Source organism: Pelodiscus sinensis, chromosome 24 (assembly GCF_049634645.1).
Source record: "Pelodiscus sinensis isolate JC-2024 chromosome 24, ASM4963464v1, whole genome shotgun sequence".
In the NCBI taxonomy this organism is placed as follows: Eukaryota; Metazoa; Chordata; order Testudines; family Trionychidae; genus Pelodiscus; species Pelodiscus sinensis.
In genome coordinates, this window is record NC_134734.1 from 16,367,912 (window position 1) to 16,385,610 (window position 17,699).

The 17,699-nt window shown below is 51.2% G+C and overlaps 1 protein-coding gene across 4 annotated transcripts in view; it reads right to left on the minus strand.

The window, feature by feature from the left end:
* Positions 1-4,847: 4,847 nt before the first annotated feature.
* The window catches only part of SEMA4A (semaphorin 4A), a 58,366-nt gene continuing 45,514 nt past the window's right edge, over positions 4,848-17,699 (minus strand). For all 4 annotated transcript variants that reach the window (XM_006113904.4, XM_006113907.4, XM_025180122.2 and 1 more), the window contains 7 exons: positions 17,386-17,555; positions 16,271-16,421; positions 15,736-15,925; positions 11,811-11,926; positions 11,544-11,707; positions 9,654-9,772; positions 4,848-8,052 (listed from right to left, as the gene is read on the minus strand). In XM_006113904.4, the coding sequence (XP_006113966.2) occupies positions 7,412-8,052; positions 9,654-9,772; positions 11,544-11,707; positions 11,811-11,926; positions 15,736-15,925; positions 16,271-16,421; positions 17,386-17,555 (1,551 nt within the window). In that variant the 3' untranslated portion in view covers positions 4,848-7,411. The remainder of the gene's footprint in view (positions 8,053-9,653; positions 9,773-11,543; positions 11,708-11,810; positions 11,927-15,735; positions 15,926-16,270; positions 16,422-17,385; positions 17,556-17,699) is intronic.

Sequence of the window (17,699 nt, forward strand, 5' to 3'; positions counted from 1 at the left end):
GGCTCCGTAGGAGCAGGGAGGCAGGAAGCAGTGCTTGCCAAGAGTCGGCTTAAAAAGCTGTTTCCTGGCACACACCAACTCCCAGTGAACCGACTGCCACCCTATGTTGCTGCCTCTGAAACAGAGGCAGCAGCATGGAGCAGCAGGCGGGAACTAGTACATGCAGAGAGCTGGCTTTAAAGGTATTGGGAGCTGCTATAGGCAGGGAGCAGGCTTAAAAACCAGCTCCTGATGCACACACTGGCTCCTGGGGAGCTGGCTGCTTCCCCGTGTTGCAGGTGCATGTAACCGCATAACTGCTGACATTTTCAACAGTTACATGTCCAGCCAATTACCCACATTTTAACATCCCTAGTGGTAAGTGCTAGACTTTTTCCTCAGAGCCTATTCTATGGTAGCTGAGGCCTGGCAGTAGATAAGATTTTTTGTATGGTCTTTGAGGTGGTCACAGGATCTGTTAAGATCACCCCAAATCTCTCAGCATCAGAAGCAAGCTCCCCGCAGAGTAGCACCAACCGCCTCCCAACAGTACCAGACCATGTTGTAACTACCGGCAAAGCCTGCAGACATATTACCACAGCTACAAAGACCTATAAAACCCACCCCATACCTAGGGTTGCCAGATGGTTTCAACAAAAATACCGAACACACTCCAGCCCCACAAAAAAAAATCCACCTCTTGGTGGAGCCAGAAGGGAGCTTCCCTGCGGAACCAGGTAAGCAGGAGGTCTGGGGGCTGGGCACAGTTGCTGAGTGCGTTGTGGGGTTGCCAGGTGTCCGGTATTTTTGACTCCTGGCAGGGATGAAAAAAAATCAGAAAATACTGGACATTTTAGGTGCCTGGTATTTTCTGAATTTTTTTACTGGACAGGAGGTGAAAATACCAGACACCTGGCAACCCTACCCATCCATACCTTTCACTATTCAGGGGTCTACACCTACGTGCCTCTCACAACAAGTGGTATGCCTCACCCAGGGCACTAAGTGCCCCAAAAACAACAGTGTGGGTGAAACTAGACAACCGCTATGCTCTCATATAAACTCACTCAGAAAAGTTAGAAAGGACCAAAACACCTTGGCTACGTCTACACTGGCATGATTTTGCACAAGAACTCTTTTGCGGAAGAGTTCTTGTGCAAAAACTCTTCCAGAAGAGAGCATCCACACTGGCACGTGCTTTTGCGCAAGAGCATCCATGCCAGTGTAGACGCTGGCTCTGATGGCCATTTTAACCATCGGGCTTTCTTCCACAAGGAATTCATGTTGTCTGTCTACGCTGGCCTCTTGTGGGAGAGCTCTTGCACAAGAGGACTTATTCCTGAGTGGGAGCATCAGAGTTCTGGCGCAAGAAGCCCTGATTTTATACATTAGAAAGTCTGTTTACTTGCACAAGAACACGCAGCGAGTGTAGACAGGCAGCAAGTTTTGCGCAAGATCGCATCAATGTAGACACAGCCCTTATCACCCATTTGAGAAGGCTTTTCACAGAAAGATCGCTACATGTTGGACCTTCCAGCCCTCAGCCTCAAAGGAAACCTGCACAACACCTTCAAAGGGCAAACATGGGAGCTTAAATTCATAAAGTTGCTAGGCAGTAACAGTCATGATCTTAATACAGATTATTGGAACCAGCCAGGGACGATGTGTGAGGGGGCCCCGAGGAGGTGGAGCGAGGGGCCAAAGTCTTTGGGCTACGTCTACACTGGCATGATTTTCCGAAAATGCTTTTAACAGAAAAGTTTTCCATTAAAAGCATTTTCGGAAAAATCACGTCTAGATTGGCAGGATGCTTTTCTGCAAAAGCACTTTTTGCGGAAAAGCGTCCGTGGCCAATCTAGACGCGGCTTTTCGCAAAAAAGCCCCGATCGCCATTTTCGCGATCGGGGCTTTTTTGCGGAAAACAGTACTGTGCTGTCTACACTGGCCCTTTTGCGCAAAAGTCTTTCGGAAAAAGACTTTTGCTGGAATGGGAGCAGCATAGTATTTCCGGAAAAGCACTGATGGTTTTACAGGAGATGGTCAGTGCTTCTCCGGAAAGTCAAGCGGCCAGTGTAGACAGCTGGCAAGTTTTTCCGCAAAATCAAATGATTTTGCAGAAAAACTTGCCAGTCTAGACACAGCCCGGGAGTCCAGAGGACTAATGGGGTGGCTTGGTGTTTGCTGCAGGGGCCACTCGCTGGCAGCGGCAGGGGGAAGTGGAGGAACGTGTCTCCATTCCCCAAGGCTCGTGGCCACATCTGTCAGGGGTAGGGTAGGATGCCCTTCCCCCCACCAGTGGGAAGCAGAGCAGCGCAGCCAGCAGCTGGGGGAGTGGAGTGGACTGCGGTTGTGTTGCTTTGCTTCTCCAGGGCCCACCACTGCTGCTGAGCACAGGAAGATGACCCCTGCTGCTGGCGCCAGGCCCCCGCTAGACCCCTGAGTGTTGCTGGGATGGGCTACGGTATGGCTTCTTAACTTTGGAAGCCCTGGGGGCCACAGTAATACTCACAGCAAATGCCGAGGGCTGCAACTTAAGTGTGGTTGCACATACATGCAAATAGCTTCTTTCACACTGACGGGCATGAATACAAAGATTAAGGCAAGAGTACACAGCACACAGGCCCCATTGAAATCAGTGCTGCTGATATTAATAAAATGCCTTATTGACCCGATTTCCACCGAAATGACAGCACTTTTAATGAGCAATGACAGTCTAGGAATTTAACAACTAAAACGCATATTAACAGAAAACCATTATATTGACTACTTTTTTTGTTTTGGCTTCCACCCATGGGTTGTGTGTTGAGCCCCATGTAAATCCAAACTACACTGCGGGCTGCAAACAAACGGGTTGCACACGTGTTGAGAGTAGCCCTGGGATTGGGGCGAGGCGGGGGGGAGGAGAGGAAATGGGGTGGGGATGGGGAAGTGGCAGGGAGAGGGCGGAGCAAGGGTGGGGAAGGGCGGGGTCTGGGACAGAGTGAGGGTTATCCCATTCCCCCCGGCTACAAGTGACATGGGGAGGAGTCATGGGGGACAGGTTGGTGGCCCTCCCCATATGTCCTCTCTCACCAGTTGCCCCTGGAACAAGCCATAAATCCAAACTGTAACCCACTAATGGGCCACTTTGAATATGTGCGAGTCCTTTTGCTAAACACCGTTCCACCTCCCAGACCTGAAAAGTGGTCTGTGTAGCTAGGAAGCTCATCTCTTGTGCCAACAGACATCAGTCCAATAAAAGCTCCTGGCTGGCTGTCTTGCGAATATCCTGGAGCAAACCTAGCTACAATAACATCGCAAACAAAGAGACATTTAATGACTCTTAATGGACCAGACCAGATAATGACTCTTTAAAGGGATAGAGCCAGGTAATGATCCTTAAAAGATCAGAGCTAATGCTTCTTACCCTCCTAGTGAACCACAGGGACACTAATTAGACTGTAATGAGAGTGCTCTTTTCAGGCCTGTCAACATGCTCACTCTCTTCCAAGATTGTGGTTTCAGATCACTCCTTTTATTGATCCCTGGCTGTTAACATAGGAACATAAGAGCAGCCAGACTGGGTCAGACCAAAGGTCCATCTAGCCCAGTGTCCTGTCTTCCGATAGAGCGCAATGCCAGATGTCCCAGAGGGGATGAACAGAACAGGGAACCATTAAGTGATCCATCTTGTCACCCATTCCCAGGTTCTGACAGAGGCTAGGGGCACCATCCCTGTCCATCTTGGCTAATAAAGTATTGATGGACCTAACCTCCATTAAGCTATCTAGCTCTTTTAGGAACCCTGTTAAAGTCCTGGTCTGCACAACATCCTCTGGCAAGGAGTTCCACAGGTTGAGTACATGTTTGTGTCCGGAGCAGCCCCTATCTACAGAGGACCTGGGTGCACTGCAGGTAGGGGCTGCTCTGGCCAGGCTGGAGCACTCCCTGCCTGTGGTGGGGGGAGGGGAAGTACATGTTTAACCAGTTAACCCATTAAACATGATTTTACACCCTTAGTTGAGATTATGTTTTCCCAGCTATCAGGGGCTACAGGAGAGATCACTTGATGATTCCTTGCTCTGTTCATTCCTTCTGGGGCACCTGGCATTGGCCACTGTTGGAATACAGGGCATTTGGCTAGATGGACCTTTGATCTGACCCAATTCTTATGTAAAGAAAGGATGGCCTAGTGGTGAGGGTATTAGCCTGGGATTTAAGAAGCCTGGCTTCAATTCCCTCTGCTGCATTTTCTGTGTGACCTTGGGCACATTGCATAGGCCCAGATCTTCAGAAGAAGGGGGGCTGACAGAATTGCCAGGCCCTGGGCAAGATGGGGAGGGGTGCAGCTTTGCACTCCCGAAAGGGGTGGGGCCTTGGGCAGAAAGGGCGGGGGTGGGGGAAGCCAGCCCTCAGCACCACCTGGAACGCACCTCCTGCCACCCCTTCTCCAGCCCTCAGAATTGCCGGGAGCTCTGTGTGATGCTCCAGCAGTGATTTAGAGGGCTTGGGGCTCTGCTTACCGGCTCTGCCACAGTAGCAGCAAGTGGGAGCCCCAGGCTGTTTTGAATTGCTGGGCTCCAGGGTGGGGTTTTACACCCTTTAGTATGGGTGTCACTGGCAGGGAAGGCCCCGGGCCATGCCAAATAAGGCATTGCGCATCCAGGGGGCTTTGGTCCTAAGTCTATGCCCTGTGTCTGCAAACAGCATGCAGCAAATCCCAGGACAAAGCCTTTAATCAAAAATAATGTCACTGAGACAGCACTTGGGCCAGTAATAAATAACACACTGAGGTGCCCAGGCCGCTGAACAATCCAGCAACACCATGCCAGGATGTCAGGCATCCAGACATACTCCTTCTATCAGAATAAAAAAGCAGCACAGGTGTGTAACATTCTCATTTTTAATAAAAAATAAAATGATCAAGACAAGGAAGATGTACATCTCTTAAAAAAAAAAAAAGGTTAAACATAATACAACAAGCAACAAAGGGCCAGATTTCCAGCAGGTGTAAACTGGCCCAGCTCCACTGAAGCTAATAGGATGAGATCCCCAGTGGATGTCGATGGTGAAGTCCAAGGAGCTATGCTGATTGACAAGCTGAGGATCGAGCTGTGCTTGGCAATACACACAACCTGGTGCACAGCCTGCTGATCAGTGACCCGGATGGAATGGGCTTTGTCCCGGCTCTATAAGCACCGGCACTCGAGAGAAGAATCCAGTCCCTGTTACAGAGCGGTAATCAGTGCAGGGATGAGAGCAGGAGGCTGAGCACACAGGCTAGGTCTTCCCTGCGGGAGGGCATGTGAGCCTGGTGAAATCCACAAGCGGACAATGCTCAGGTAGTTTTTGCCTCAGTGTGTCTTGTCCAAGTGAATCCTGCCCCTCCTGGATTTCCTCTTGACTAGGACATAGGTAATTTCCAGAGGTAACAATTACCCGGCCTTGTCTCCAGCAGGATTTCACAGTCACGTAGCTCTCTCTGCATTTCATAACTTTCATTTCTCTCTTATGCTTACATTTAATTCGTTGAGTAGTGAGTTCCAAAATGTCTGACCTGTTGTGATTGGAGTAATTATCCCTTTGGCAACTGTACTCCTGGAAGTAGCTTGTTTCCCATTGTCCCCCTTCCCCCAGTGATGAGAATTAAAGAGGGAAAGATTCCAGGGAAGCGTTTTACTTGAGTGTTTCGTCAGGGCATCGAGTTCTTCACAGAGCTCGGACGATGCGTTTGCATCTGATCTTGTACAGCGGGTTGGGGATCTGCCCAGATTACAAGTATCAACCAAGTTGCACTGTTGCAACCCCTAGTGCCCACAGGCACTGCCACTCAAAGCTATTTCCCCAGCGGTTGAAATCTCCAGGTGAAAGAAGCCTGGATTTTCCAGGGACATCCTGGTAGAACCTAGCCGCTTTGCTGGCAAATGTAACACGAGGTGCAATAGCTGCCATTGAGCAATGCAGGGGTTACTTTATCCATCACATAATAATACTGATGTGGTTGGAGAAAGGTTTTCGAAACGAGCAAACCCATCCCGTTTGAGAGGGAGAAATCCGAGGCCTTTCCCCGGGGAAATCCACTCACCTGGTTGCACTGAACCCCAGACGCAATCCAGTGGTTTGTGCAAAATCCTCACCCCATTTGCCCCACGTCAGAGGGCATTCTCAATAACTTTCAGTGGCCACGTTGTTCCCCTGGCTGGGTGGCCGTGGTGAAACAAAGGGTTCGCTCATTTCTGCCACTGGCAAAATTTTAATTTAAATCTAAAAATATTAAATTAAAAAACCCCAGCAACTTCACATTTTGGTCACAGCCCCAGTCTCCTCCCCAGCCCCCAGTCTCCCTTACAACTCCCCCTCCCAAGTCAATATTTTCAGGAGGTTGGCTCCATAACCCCCGGGACTCAGCCCGGTTCTCTCTTTAAAGGCCTCTTCATACCACTCCAGGAGTGCGGAAGGGTGTGGCTGTAATTTATTCCCCCTTTACTGGACCAGAGTGGTGTACAGAGGCCTGCGCGTAAATAAGAATAAGGCCCTAAAGCCCTTTGTGCACATGCAGCAGGGAGAGATAGCACAATGCCCTCTGATGGAAAGACACTCCCCAGAGGAGAGTGCAGTCTCCCCTTCAAGGGGCCAGCAAGCAATGTCTGTTGTGATCCAGATCTCAGGCCAAGCAGGAGCCAGACGGGGAGTCCAGCTGCAGGCTGATGAGGATCAGCTGTCTGACCATTCCCACCAAGGCTGGATTTGAACTGCTGACCCTGCACTCAAAGGCAGAACATCAGATCCAGTAAGCGGAGCTGTAATGACCCAGGTTGGGCCCAGCATCCCACATAATACTTGTCCTTTGTTCACAGCCCTCGGGGAGAGGATGTGGCAGCTCCCAGCTAGTCCAGACCAGCATAGGGATGCCACCAACAACTTATTCCTGGTGGCAACAGTGTGAGAGGCAGCGGCTACCCAGGCATCCCAGTTCTACAGACAGAGCAACAGGGCACAGTCGGCTACTAGAACCCTGCTCCCAGCTGGACCCCCAATCAGGCATTGCCAGAAGAGGGCACGCTCTGCCCACCAGCTCCTTTGGACCTGGTAATCTAGAGTCCCAGATGTGCCCACATCTGGACAGCGGCTGTCCTCTGCTGTCACTTGGTCGGGGCAGAAACACAAAAGCAGGAGGGCTGTTGATTTTTAACGCCCCTCCCACGACTCAGCTGCCGGTGATGCCCAGACCCTAGCTGGGCCCTTTGCTTCAGCAGAGGAGCGACCCAGACGTGGGTGGGCGGTAGCAGCTGGCATCCGGAAGACAAGCAGGTGTGATTTCTGGCTGGGCTGGAAGGTCCAACCAGCTGATCCGACATGTGTTATGCATATGGGGGCTGGATGCCCACTGGCTTGTTATTGTAGGGCTGCGCATTATCACAGTGCCACTGATTTTGAGAAGGAGGCAGGCAGTCTAAGCTTTGTCTAGAGCCGCTCCTTGGGAGTGCTCACCGGTCCCCAGGCTGCTGTTTAACGTGTTGTTGTCAGCGTCTATGTTCTGGTACACCCCCTCGAGCTGGACGCAGCAGGCCTCGGGGCCCTTGGCACCCTCCTGGAAGGGTCCTTGAAGCTGCAGCTCCCGACCTCCCTTCAGTGGCACCTTCTCCTGACTAGACACCTTGGTGGCCTCGGGGGTGCTGCATCCCTGCACCTTGCTCTTGGCCTTGAGCCGGTCGTGGTAGGAGAAGGCAGCTATGGCCATGACGACAGCCAGTGTCACCGAGAGCAGCACTGTCACCGTCACAAACTGCGTCCAGTACGAGCGGTGCTTGCCCTGCATCCCTGTCCCCCAGCCCAGCCCCTCCTCCGCAATGTCGCCACCCGTAGGGTCCCCGACCACATAGTGGGCCACGGCCTGGCGGTGCCCATTCTCGCTGGCCCAGCACTTGTACTCGCCCGCCGTCTGGGGCTGTGCGATGATCACCAGCGTCCTGTCATCCAACACCATCAGCCACGCCGGGGGCATCTGCTCTGGGTAGCTCCAGGTGTAATTAGCCAGGGCAGAGACCTGCGGGCACGTCAGCCGGACCAGGGAGTTCAGCACTGGGCTCAGAGCTGGAAAGACACAAGGAGGGGAGAGGGAGCGATGAGTCGCTGGCTGCCCAGCGGTGAGACGCTGCTGGTTCAAGAGCTGTCCCCTACCCCTTGCCACTAGAGCCAGGGCAAGTCATGGAGTTTGAAGGAATCCAAAAAACCCCCACTGAGGAACAAAACTGATTTCCCATTGGACCAAATGTGATCGTTTTCATGGCCAATCGAAAGTTACATAAGAACAGGTCAGACCAAAGGTCCATCTAGCTCAGTGTCCTGTCTGCCGACAGTGGCCAATACCAGATGCCCCAGAGGGAGAGATCGCAACAGGTAATCCTTACATGATACCTCCTGTCACCCACTTCCAGAGAAACAGTGGCTAGGGATACCAGTCCTACCCATCCTGGCTAATAGATTCGTGGAGGTTAGGTCCATCAATGGCTGTCTAGCTCTTTTTTGAACCCTGTTAAAGTTCTAGCCTTCACCGCATCCTCTGGCAAGGAGTTCCACAGGTTGATTGTGCGCTGCTTGCAGAATCTGGGCTGAAACTGGAGTCCATTGTCCCACTAATAATAATACTATTACTTAGGGCACCATTGTGCTGGCTGAGGTAGAAATGGGAAGCAGTCTGCAGCAATTCCGCCATATCAGTTAACAGACATTTTGCCAGGAGCGGCTCCTGTCCCACTGGGGATCCCGATACTGGCAACAAACAGATACTTAGTGCTGCCCATTTCAGGAAGAAAGGGCCTGGCCACAGGCAGGTTTGCAAGGCTGCAGCCAGGGAAGGAAGCCCTGGGACAGGTTGAATGCCGGCTGCAGGCAGAGTTATGCAGCTGCAGCCTCGGATGGCACCTCCCAGAGCTAACTGGCATCCTTCCACGAACAGCAGCTTTCGGCTGGGAACTGGGAGGGCTGCGAGCTGGCGGTGGCTGCTGTATCAGAGCACGGGAGGGCTGCCACGTTGGGACATCCCGCGGGAAAAGCACGAGCTCTGGTATCATTCTTGACCTAAAGCACCCTGGCGCAGCATTGCAGGGTTGTCTAGGGGGCCTGGCACCTTGGTGTGCAGTTATAGGGTTGTTCAGGGGCCTGGCACTGTGTTATAGGATTTTCCTGAGGGCTTGACTCCCTGGTGTGGGGTTGTACGATTGTCCGAGGAGCCTGGCACTCTGCTGTAGGGTTGTCTGGGAGGCCTGGCAGTCTTGTAGGATTGTCCAGAGGGCTTGGCTCCCTGGTTCAGTGTGGTAGGGATGTGTGGAGGCCTGGCACCCTGGCATGGTGTTGCTGGATTGTTCAGCAGCCTGGGCACCTCAGTGTGTTATTTATTACTGGCCCAAGTGCTGTCTCAGTGACGTTATTTTTGATTAAAGGCTTTGTCCTGGGATTTGCTGCATGCTGTTTGCAGACACAGGGCCTAGACTTAGGACCAAAGCCCCCTGGAGGCGCAATGCCTCAGAAGCACTGAACTTGCTCCTCTTCCCTCCATCCAGTCTCCGACTTCTCCGTGTGGCAGACAGCGGCCCTGGCTCACAGCGGGGCCTCCCCAACCTCCCGTAACATCACCGGCGTCAGAGTCCCCAACGTGCCCCAAATACAACAAACCCGGAAGATCGACACTCAACTTTTTATCAGGTTGCTGCCCGAGTCAACCCAGGACCTGGGCGTGGCCCTGCCTCTCCCACTCGCCTGATGGCACATAGCTCCCGGCAGCCCCTTCTCGACGTCCTGCAGCCAGTCGCTCCTAGAGAGGGAGAAGAAACGCGCTAGGAACCCAAGGCAACGAAGTTGCTCTGCAGCCGCCTTTGATCCAAGACCAGAACCATTGTGCCCCAGGTCTGGATGCAATTTGGTAACCGGCACCATGTGCTCCCTTTTCTTCCACATGCCCCCAATTTCACCGGCAAAGTTTGTCGGTTTGGAGTTGTTTTCAGTCTCTCCCAACAGCCGGACGATCTCGCGTCTGAGCCACAGCAGGTACACAAGGCAGCCTCAGCAGTTGTGTCCACGTGGCAACTGGGAGCCTCCCAGGCCAGGTGGACAGATGGCTGCTAGCAGGGCGGGAGGAGCATGTTAAAAATAGCAGCCTGGATGCATCCAGAGAGCCTCCGTGGAGGAGATGACAAGAGCCGGGATGGCACCAGTTGACTGGCGTAAGCTTATCACAGAGCTGGGCAACATGCGGCCCGGGGGCCGGATCCGGTCCAATTAACACTTTGATCTGGCCCCTGGACTGCATCTGGCCGCTTTCTATTTCTAGCCTGGTGCCTGGGCCACTGAATTTCCAAGCGATGCTTCCGGCAGCAGGATCCTATTTACATGGCTCCGGGCTCCCCGTCGCGGCACTCCAGAGCCACAAACCCTCTAAACAGCCGCAGCAACCCCGGGCAGCTGCCAGACAATCCGGGAATACAGGGGGTCCCCGCTCTAAGGCGCCCCGGTATACATCCGTTCCACACTAAAGTCGTTGATGTTTGTAGGAACTGAATCGTTATAAGTCCTCCCATTCCCCACTAGAAGTCATGCAAAACACTCCCCCCACTTTGCTTAAATGGAAGTCGGCCGCGGGAAAAAATAAATTCCCCGCTTTAAGTTGTTTCCCTATAAGTCCAAGGTTTTTGGAACGTATCTTGGGCTTATAGTGAGGACCCCGTGGACCGGGGTTGGGAGCCACGAGCCTTTTGCTGTGATTTTAATTCAAAGCTTCTGGTCCCAGACAACTCTGGGGAGAGGCTGGTTCCCAACCCCACCCCTTCTGTCCCAGTCTCCCAGGGGTGGAGCTAGCCTGTGGCTCCCTACCAACATTCATTAAGTTTCCCCCCTCCAAAAATTACTGTCCACCCTTGGCTTATTGCAAAGCCAGAAGGAAACTCCTCCGGACACTAAGAGCAGCGGCTCCATGGGCCAAGGGCTCATGGCTTTGGCCCTGGCTGACACCTCTAGGGGACTGGGCAGTGGCACATGCTCTAAGTGCAGAGAGCGCTAGTGACACCATAGGGCTGTATTGCCTTTGCTAGTGCACAGGGAACACCAGGGGCTTTTCGCCCTCTCCTCTCCCCCCACTCTCAGAGGCCCTGGCGTGTCTGTCTGCCCTTCTAGAGCTGCTGTCCAGGGAGGATCTCAATGCACCTGGCAAGCTCTCAACTCCCAGGGAGACAGGGAAGTGTTGCAAGTCACCTTCTGAAAATTCCAAAGGGAGAACAGACCCCAGGAGTTCTGATTCCCAGTCCCCTGCTCTCACCACCCTGCCTTCAAGCTACAGGCAGACTGGGCCCTAGCCTGGAGCGCCTGATTTAAAGGGGCGCCACACGGTGCTGCCAGGCTGGGCGGGGGCAAGGCCCCGGGCGCAATTATGTCTGCCTGGGGCGCAAGAATGCCTCGCGCTGGCATTGCCCGCCCTACCCCCTCCTTGAGTTTGGGACAGAACCCCGGATTCCTGCCTCGCCAGTCTGTGCTCTAACCACTAGCCGCAGCTGCTTTCCTCCCTGAGCTATTCCACACGTCGAGCTACTTACATGTTTTTGTTTGTGGCTTGGGTCTCCTGACACGACCGGCTGTGCCTGTCCCAGGCGCAGTAGGGGTCTCGGGCGAGGATGCATTCAGCACAGCTCCTGTATACGCTGCAGTTGGCCAGCGGCACCTGCAGGACCCCCTTGGAGTGCCCCACATACAGGATGTCCTGCAGGATGGGAGACACGCAGAAAACATTTCTATTACCTGGCTGCGGGGGGCAGCATCTCCCCCAGGCACCGTTCCTGCCTGCAGGTCTGCAAGCCTCCTACCTTCTCAGGTGAGAACAGAAGGTTCTGCACAGGTTCCGGGTCCTTAAACAGCTGGATTTCTTCAATGATATGAGCCCCGCTAGCCGCAACCACTGCTTTGTGCAGGAACCCTCGATCTGTGGGGGAAAACGAGAGTATTTCCCATGCGGCTGAGACAACACAGCCTCGTTTTCAGGCGCTGATCTCATCTCTGAGAGGACAGTGTGCCGCACAGCTTTCTAAGTTCCCAATTGTAGTGGAAGTTGAGTGTCTGGACCTCACTGGCTAGTCCACTCAATTCTCCCCCTCTCTCAGGCACATACAGTTTGCTTAATTAAAAGGGAATGCGCTGTTGTTTATACATGGCCTTTTGCCCCAATGTGCGGGAGCCTGCACGACCCTGCCTTGGCAATAACTGGTGACGTCTGTCTTGTCCAAAGTGCTGCTTTCCAGTCTGGTGCGACAAAACACGCAGGCCGGGCCCGAGAGTCAGGAATTGTTTTGCATAACAATGCAGATTAAGCCTGGTACACCAGACCACATCAAGACGACACGACAAGTGGCCTTGTATGGAGACTTGTTTCTGATAAGCAAAAAGTACAGATGCAGCCATGAAACTGTCAACTGCGCATATAGCAGCAACATCCTGCGTAGCAGGATGTACCCCAAATAGGGGCATTGGGCATTTGATGTATCCTACACAACACATAATCAATTGGTAAATATTATTAGAATGACCAGGTCACTCTTTGCTATTAATTGGGTTTAGTAAGAACAAACAGTGGGAGGGAATGGGCAGGATTGACCTTCACGTCCTGCCTGATGTAACGAGAAGTGATTAGGCCATTCACATCAGCTACGTTAGTGGTGGCATTCGTATGGGTGGGAAAAGATGGAACCACGACCTCCTGCCTGGCACTCTAGGTAGCATACGGGTGAAGTGTAAGTGAATTAGGCTTTATTATTGTATATAGTAGATGTTTTAGTAATTGCTTTTGCATTGCTTTGCGTTGTATTATTTGCTTTAGAATGTATAGTATTTAAGGTTTAAATTATATAGTAATTGTTCATAAGGCTTGTAAAACTTAAATAACTGTATTAACTGCTTAAAGCTTGCAATAAATAAGAAAGTGGTTTAAGTAGCCCTGAAGTGTACTGGTTTCCCTTGGATCTAAAATAAATGGAACCACACAACACCCAATATGCCCCCAAAGCACTTTGTTAGCTAACAGGCACCAGTCTTGTCAGGCTTATATAAACCACTTTGTCCACCATTAAAATGCAACCACTTCTGGGGTGGAGAGTGGTAGCTGTGTTTAACAGAGCACAAGACAGGAAGTGAAGGAGAGCTACACCTAACTGAAAGTGTAATGGGAAGCTTGATGAAATTAACAGAACTAGGATTGGCTGGCAGAATGGGGCAAAACACTCCACTGCTCTGCTGAGAATTTCCATAACAAACACATTCCAAAACACAGAATAACAAATACACAATTGGGCCAAAATAGTCAAAATAATAGAATCACAGAATCCTAGAATTGGAAGGGAACACAAGAGGTCATCATGTCCAGTCCTCTGAGCTCACGGCAGGACCAAGCACCATCTACATCATCCTTGCTCTTAAATATCTCCAGTGATGGAGATTCCACATCCTCTCTAGGCAATTTATCCCAGTGTTTAACCACCCTGACAGATAGGAAGATTTTCCTAATGTCCAACCTAAACCTCCCTTGCTGCAAATTAAGACCATTGCTTCTTGACCTATCATCAAAAGTCAAGGAGAACAAGATTTCTTCCTCCTCCTTGTAACAGGTACCTGAAAGCTGATACCTAGTCCCTTCTCAGTCTTCTCTTTTCTAAACTAAACAAACCCAGTTCTTTCAGACTTCCCTCATAGCTCATGTTTTCTAGATCTTTAATCATTTTTGTTGCTGTCCTCCAGACCTTCTCCAATTCTTCACATCTTTCCTGAAACATGGTGCCCAGAACTGGACACAATACTCCAATTGAGGCCTAATCAGCACAGAGCAGAGTGGAAGAAGGACTTCTTGGGACTTGCTCACAACACTCCTGTTAATGCATCTCAGAGGCTTTGTCTAGACTGCAGGCTTCTTTCGGAAGAAGTTTTTCCGGAAGAGATCTTCCAAAAAACTTCTTCCAAAAGAGAGCGTCCACACAACAAAAGTGATCTGCTTTTTCGAAAGATGGATTCCACACTCTCTCGCATTTAAGCTGTGATTACTATGGATGGAGTGGCCACTAGCACACTTGTGCTTTTTCCTCTTCTCTCTAAAGAACTCCCTCTTCCCTGTCCACACACACCTTTTCCCGATATAGCTCTTTCGGAAAAAGGCTTCTTCCTCCTAGAAAGAGGTTTACCAATGTTGGAAAAATCCCTCTGTTCTTTCAATTTTTTTGGATGTAAGTGAAGTTTTTTGGAATAACGGCCATTTTTCCACTCTGCAGTGTAGACATACCCAGAGTGACGTTTGCTTTTTTTGCAACAGGGTCATACTGCTGACTCATATTTAGCTTGTGGTTGACTATGACTCTTAGATCCCTTTTTAAAGTACTCCTTCCTACACAGTCACTTCCCATTCTGCATGCATGCACCTGATTGTTCCTCCCTAAGTGGAGTACTTTGCATTTGTCCTTATTGAAATTCATCCTATTTACCTCAGAACACTTCTCCAGTTTGTCCAGATCATTTTGAATTATGACCCTCTCCTCCAAAGCACTCGCAACCCCTCCCAGTTTCGAATCATCTGCAAACTTTATGGCTACATCTACACTACAAGGTTTTTGTGCAAAAACAACTGTTTTTGTGCAAAAACCTGAGGAGCATCTCACACCTCAAATGAGCTCTTGCGCTATTAAATGGCCAGTCCAACGGCAGAACAGAGGTCTTTTTCCGCTGTAGGTAAACCTCCTTTTCTGAGGCATAACTACTTTTAGCACTACAGCCAGGGCTCGACAAATCATGTAATCTACTCACCCATGGCGAGTAGATTACAAGCCAGCACAGCCAGCGTTGCGCGATCTGCACATGCGCAGCTCACAGAACCACGTGGCTGGCGAGCGGGGCTTGCTGCTGCTTGGCGAGCCCTGGCTACAGCTATTGCGCAAGAAGGAAAGTATGGATGCTCCAGAGGGAAAAAGCATAGGTGCTCTGATGGCCATTCTGGGTGTATCTAGACTACAGAGTTTTGAATTCAGTTTTGAGTCGGCAGAACTCAGCAGTTTTGTTGATGGCTGTAAATCTCATTCTACGAGGAATAACGCCTTTTGTCGACAGAGTTCTGTCGACAGAAGGCATTATTGCATCTACATTGTCCTTTGCGTCTACACTGTCATGTCAACAAAGCGGCTTACTTTGCCGACAGCACTGGATGTAGTCTAGACACTCTTTGATGACAGAAGCTTTGTCGACAGTATCGGTCAACAAAACTTCTGTCGACAAAAGCCTGTAGTCTAGACGTACCCTCTGTGGATACTCTCTTGCGCAAAAGCACATTGCTTCTGCGATGTGCTTTGAGGTGTGGACATGCTCTTGCACAGGAAGTTTTTGTGCAAAAACTCTTGCGCAAAAGGCTTCTTGCACAAGAAGCATGTAGTGTAGAGGTAGCCTATAAATATAAAACATTTCAACTGTGTTTCAGATGTAATTTTTAAGGTAAAAAGGCCTCAGAAACTAAACTATTTTTGACATTTTTTATTTCATCCAAACCCCCACCAAGTGTTGTTTCCAGTCAACCAGAAATGAACTTTTTTAGGTGAGTCATCTTACCAGAAAATGAGTTATTTGGCTGACTATGACTCGCCTCCATCCCCACTGACATCAATGGGAACTGTGCCACTGTGTAAGCTGTCAGTGGGGTGCAGAATCCAGCCCACAAACAACCAAGATGCTGTCACGAGAAGCTGGCCTTGCTCACGGGAGCCGTACCTGTTCCCAGGAACATCACGTTGTACACGGTGCCCGAGACGTCCTGGGTTTGATGGACTACGATCCGTGTGTATTTCTCATTCTGCTTCACCAGCAGCGGCTGCTTGGTCATGGGCTCAACCTTTCCATCCATCAGGAAATGGTTCTTCATGAAGGTCAGGGTTTTGTCCACTGACGAGCCCACTGAGCACTGCAGGGAGAGAGAGGCAGGGGGATCAGAAAGGCTATCAGCGCCAGTGGCTGCCTTAGAAGGGCTTTTGGCTCTAGTAGGCATCCTTACGAAAGGGAGAGCACAGTTGATGATGCCCGGTTCCTGTAAAGAGCAAAGCAGATGGATCACTATCCAGGGAAACTGAGGCACGGAGCCATTAAGTGTCTTGACTGAAGTCAGTGGCGCTGACAGGAACTCAACCCAGGTGTCCTGAGTCCCAGCCTGCTGGCTGAACCCCAAGCCCATCCTGCAAAGTCATCCTGTGGGGCAGACCCCCACGTCATACTGCCATGGAGCGAGACGTGCTATGCAGCTGATACTCACGCTGCCAGGGCGGGGCGATGCCACGTCCCCGTTGTACGTCATCCAGCGGGAACTCTCCTTGTTCAGTTCCTTGTATTTGCCGTTGAAGACTCTTTCGATGGCCTCCCGGCTGAAGGCGCACACTGCCGTGCTGCCCACCTCCCCCATCTGCCTGCCGAGGGAGGAGGAATCCCATTAGTGGTATATGCCAGTGCTAGGGGGACCCCTTTGCAAGGCTCCCTGTAATTTTTTTTTCATCTGTGTGCAGAATAAATTTTGTTATGTGCACTGAGGCATGTGTGGATGTGCACCACAAGTAGAAACACCTGCTGCCAGCTGTGGGCACTGTGTGTGCTCTGCTAATCAGCTGGGCAGCATTTGAATCTCTCCTGGGTGGCCACCCACGTGCTCAGCTTACAGGGAACACTGCCCCTTAGGTAGGTAGGTCAGATGTGGGATCCAGGCACACCCTGCCTGTAACATGTGGGTCAGTGGGCTTGGGGAGACCACCCCATTTGGGTCTCTTTATAAGTGCTCCTCCCCCATCTGATACTTCTGAAAAAGTTAAGGTCATGTGCTTCCACACAGCGACCTCCATCTAGTGCCGCCGACCATGCTCAAAGCATCAAGCCTCACTTGCCTTAGAGTAGAACCTGGGAGTCCTGACTCCCAGCCCGCCCTCCACCCCGACCATGCTCCTTTCTAGAGCAGGGCACAGAACCCAGGAGTGCCAGCTTCCAGTCCCCAGTGCTCCAACTACTAGATCACCCTCACTCCTAGATGTCGAACTAGAACCCAAGAGTCCTAACCCCAAGCCACTTACTCTAACCACTAGACACAGGTCTGATCTCTTAGCTCTGAAATTTACTAAGCAACCTGCTTCAGCAATATCATGTGGCAAGGAGTTCCATGGGTTAATTACATGTTCTTTAATAATGAAGCATCCGAGTTGAACCACAAGCCAGAAATTGTCCGACTTTCTGGGTGCACCATGTCCATTTTAACGAGCAGGCTAGACAGACACCTCTTCCTAAAAATGTCATTCTTGTGATAGATCTTGAATGAGCCTGGGAATTCATTTGTCCTTGGGGGATTTCTGAACTCTTTGGGCAGGAGGGGAAAGTTTCCTGCCTTACCACTGTGAGGTGAAGACCCCGTAGAAGATGGCATTCCCCTCTGGCTGCGGTAGGACAAAGGCATGATGGATTACGTTGAAAGGGAAGTGTCCGGGTTGGGAGCACGTCAGCTGGGCTTTCAGGAAGGTGGTCCATTTCTTCTGCAGCACCTTCTCTCCGCCAACATCATTCTGCAGGAGAGAGGAACGCCCCGTCACGCTGAACAGAACTGAGCCTTTCCTTAAGGGGCTGGCCGAGAGGCTGTCTTGCACTCGTGGTCGGTGTGCAGCCATGTGGCCGCTGTGCTAGTACCACTCTGCCAGCCAGGGGGTGGA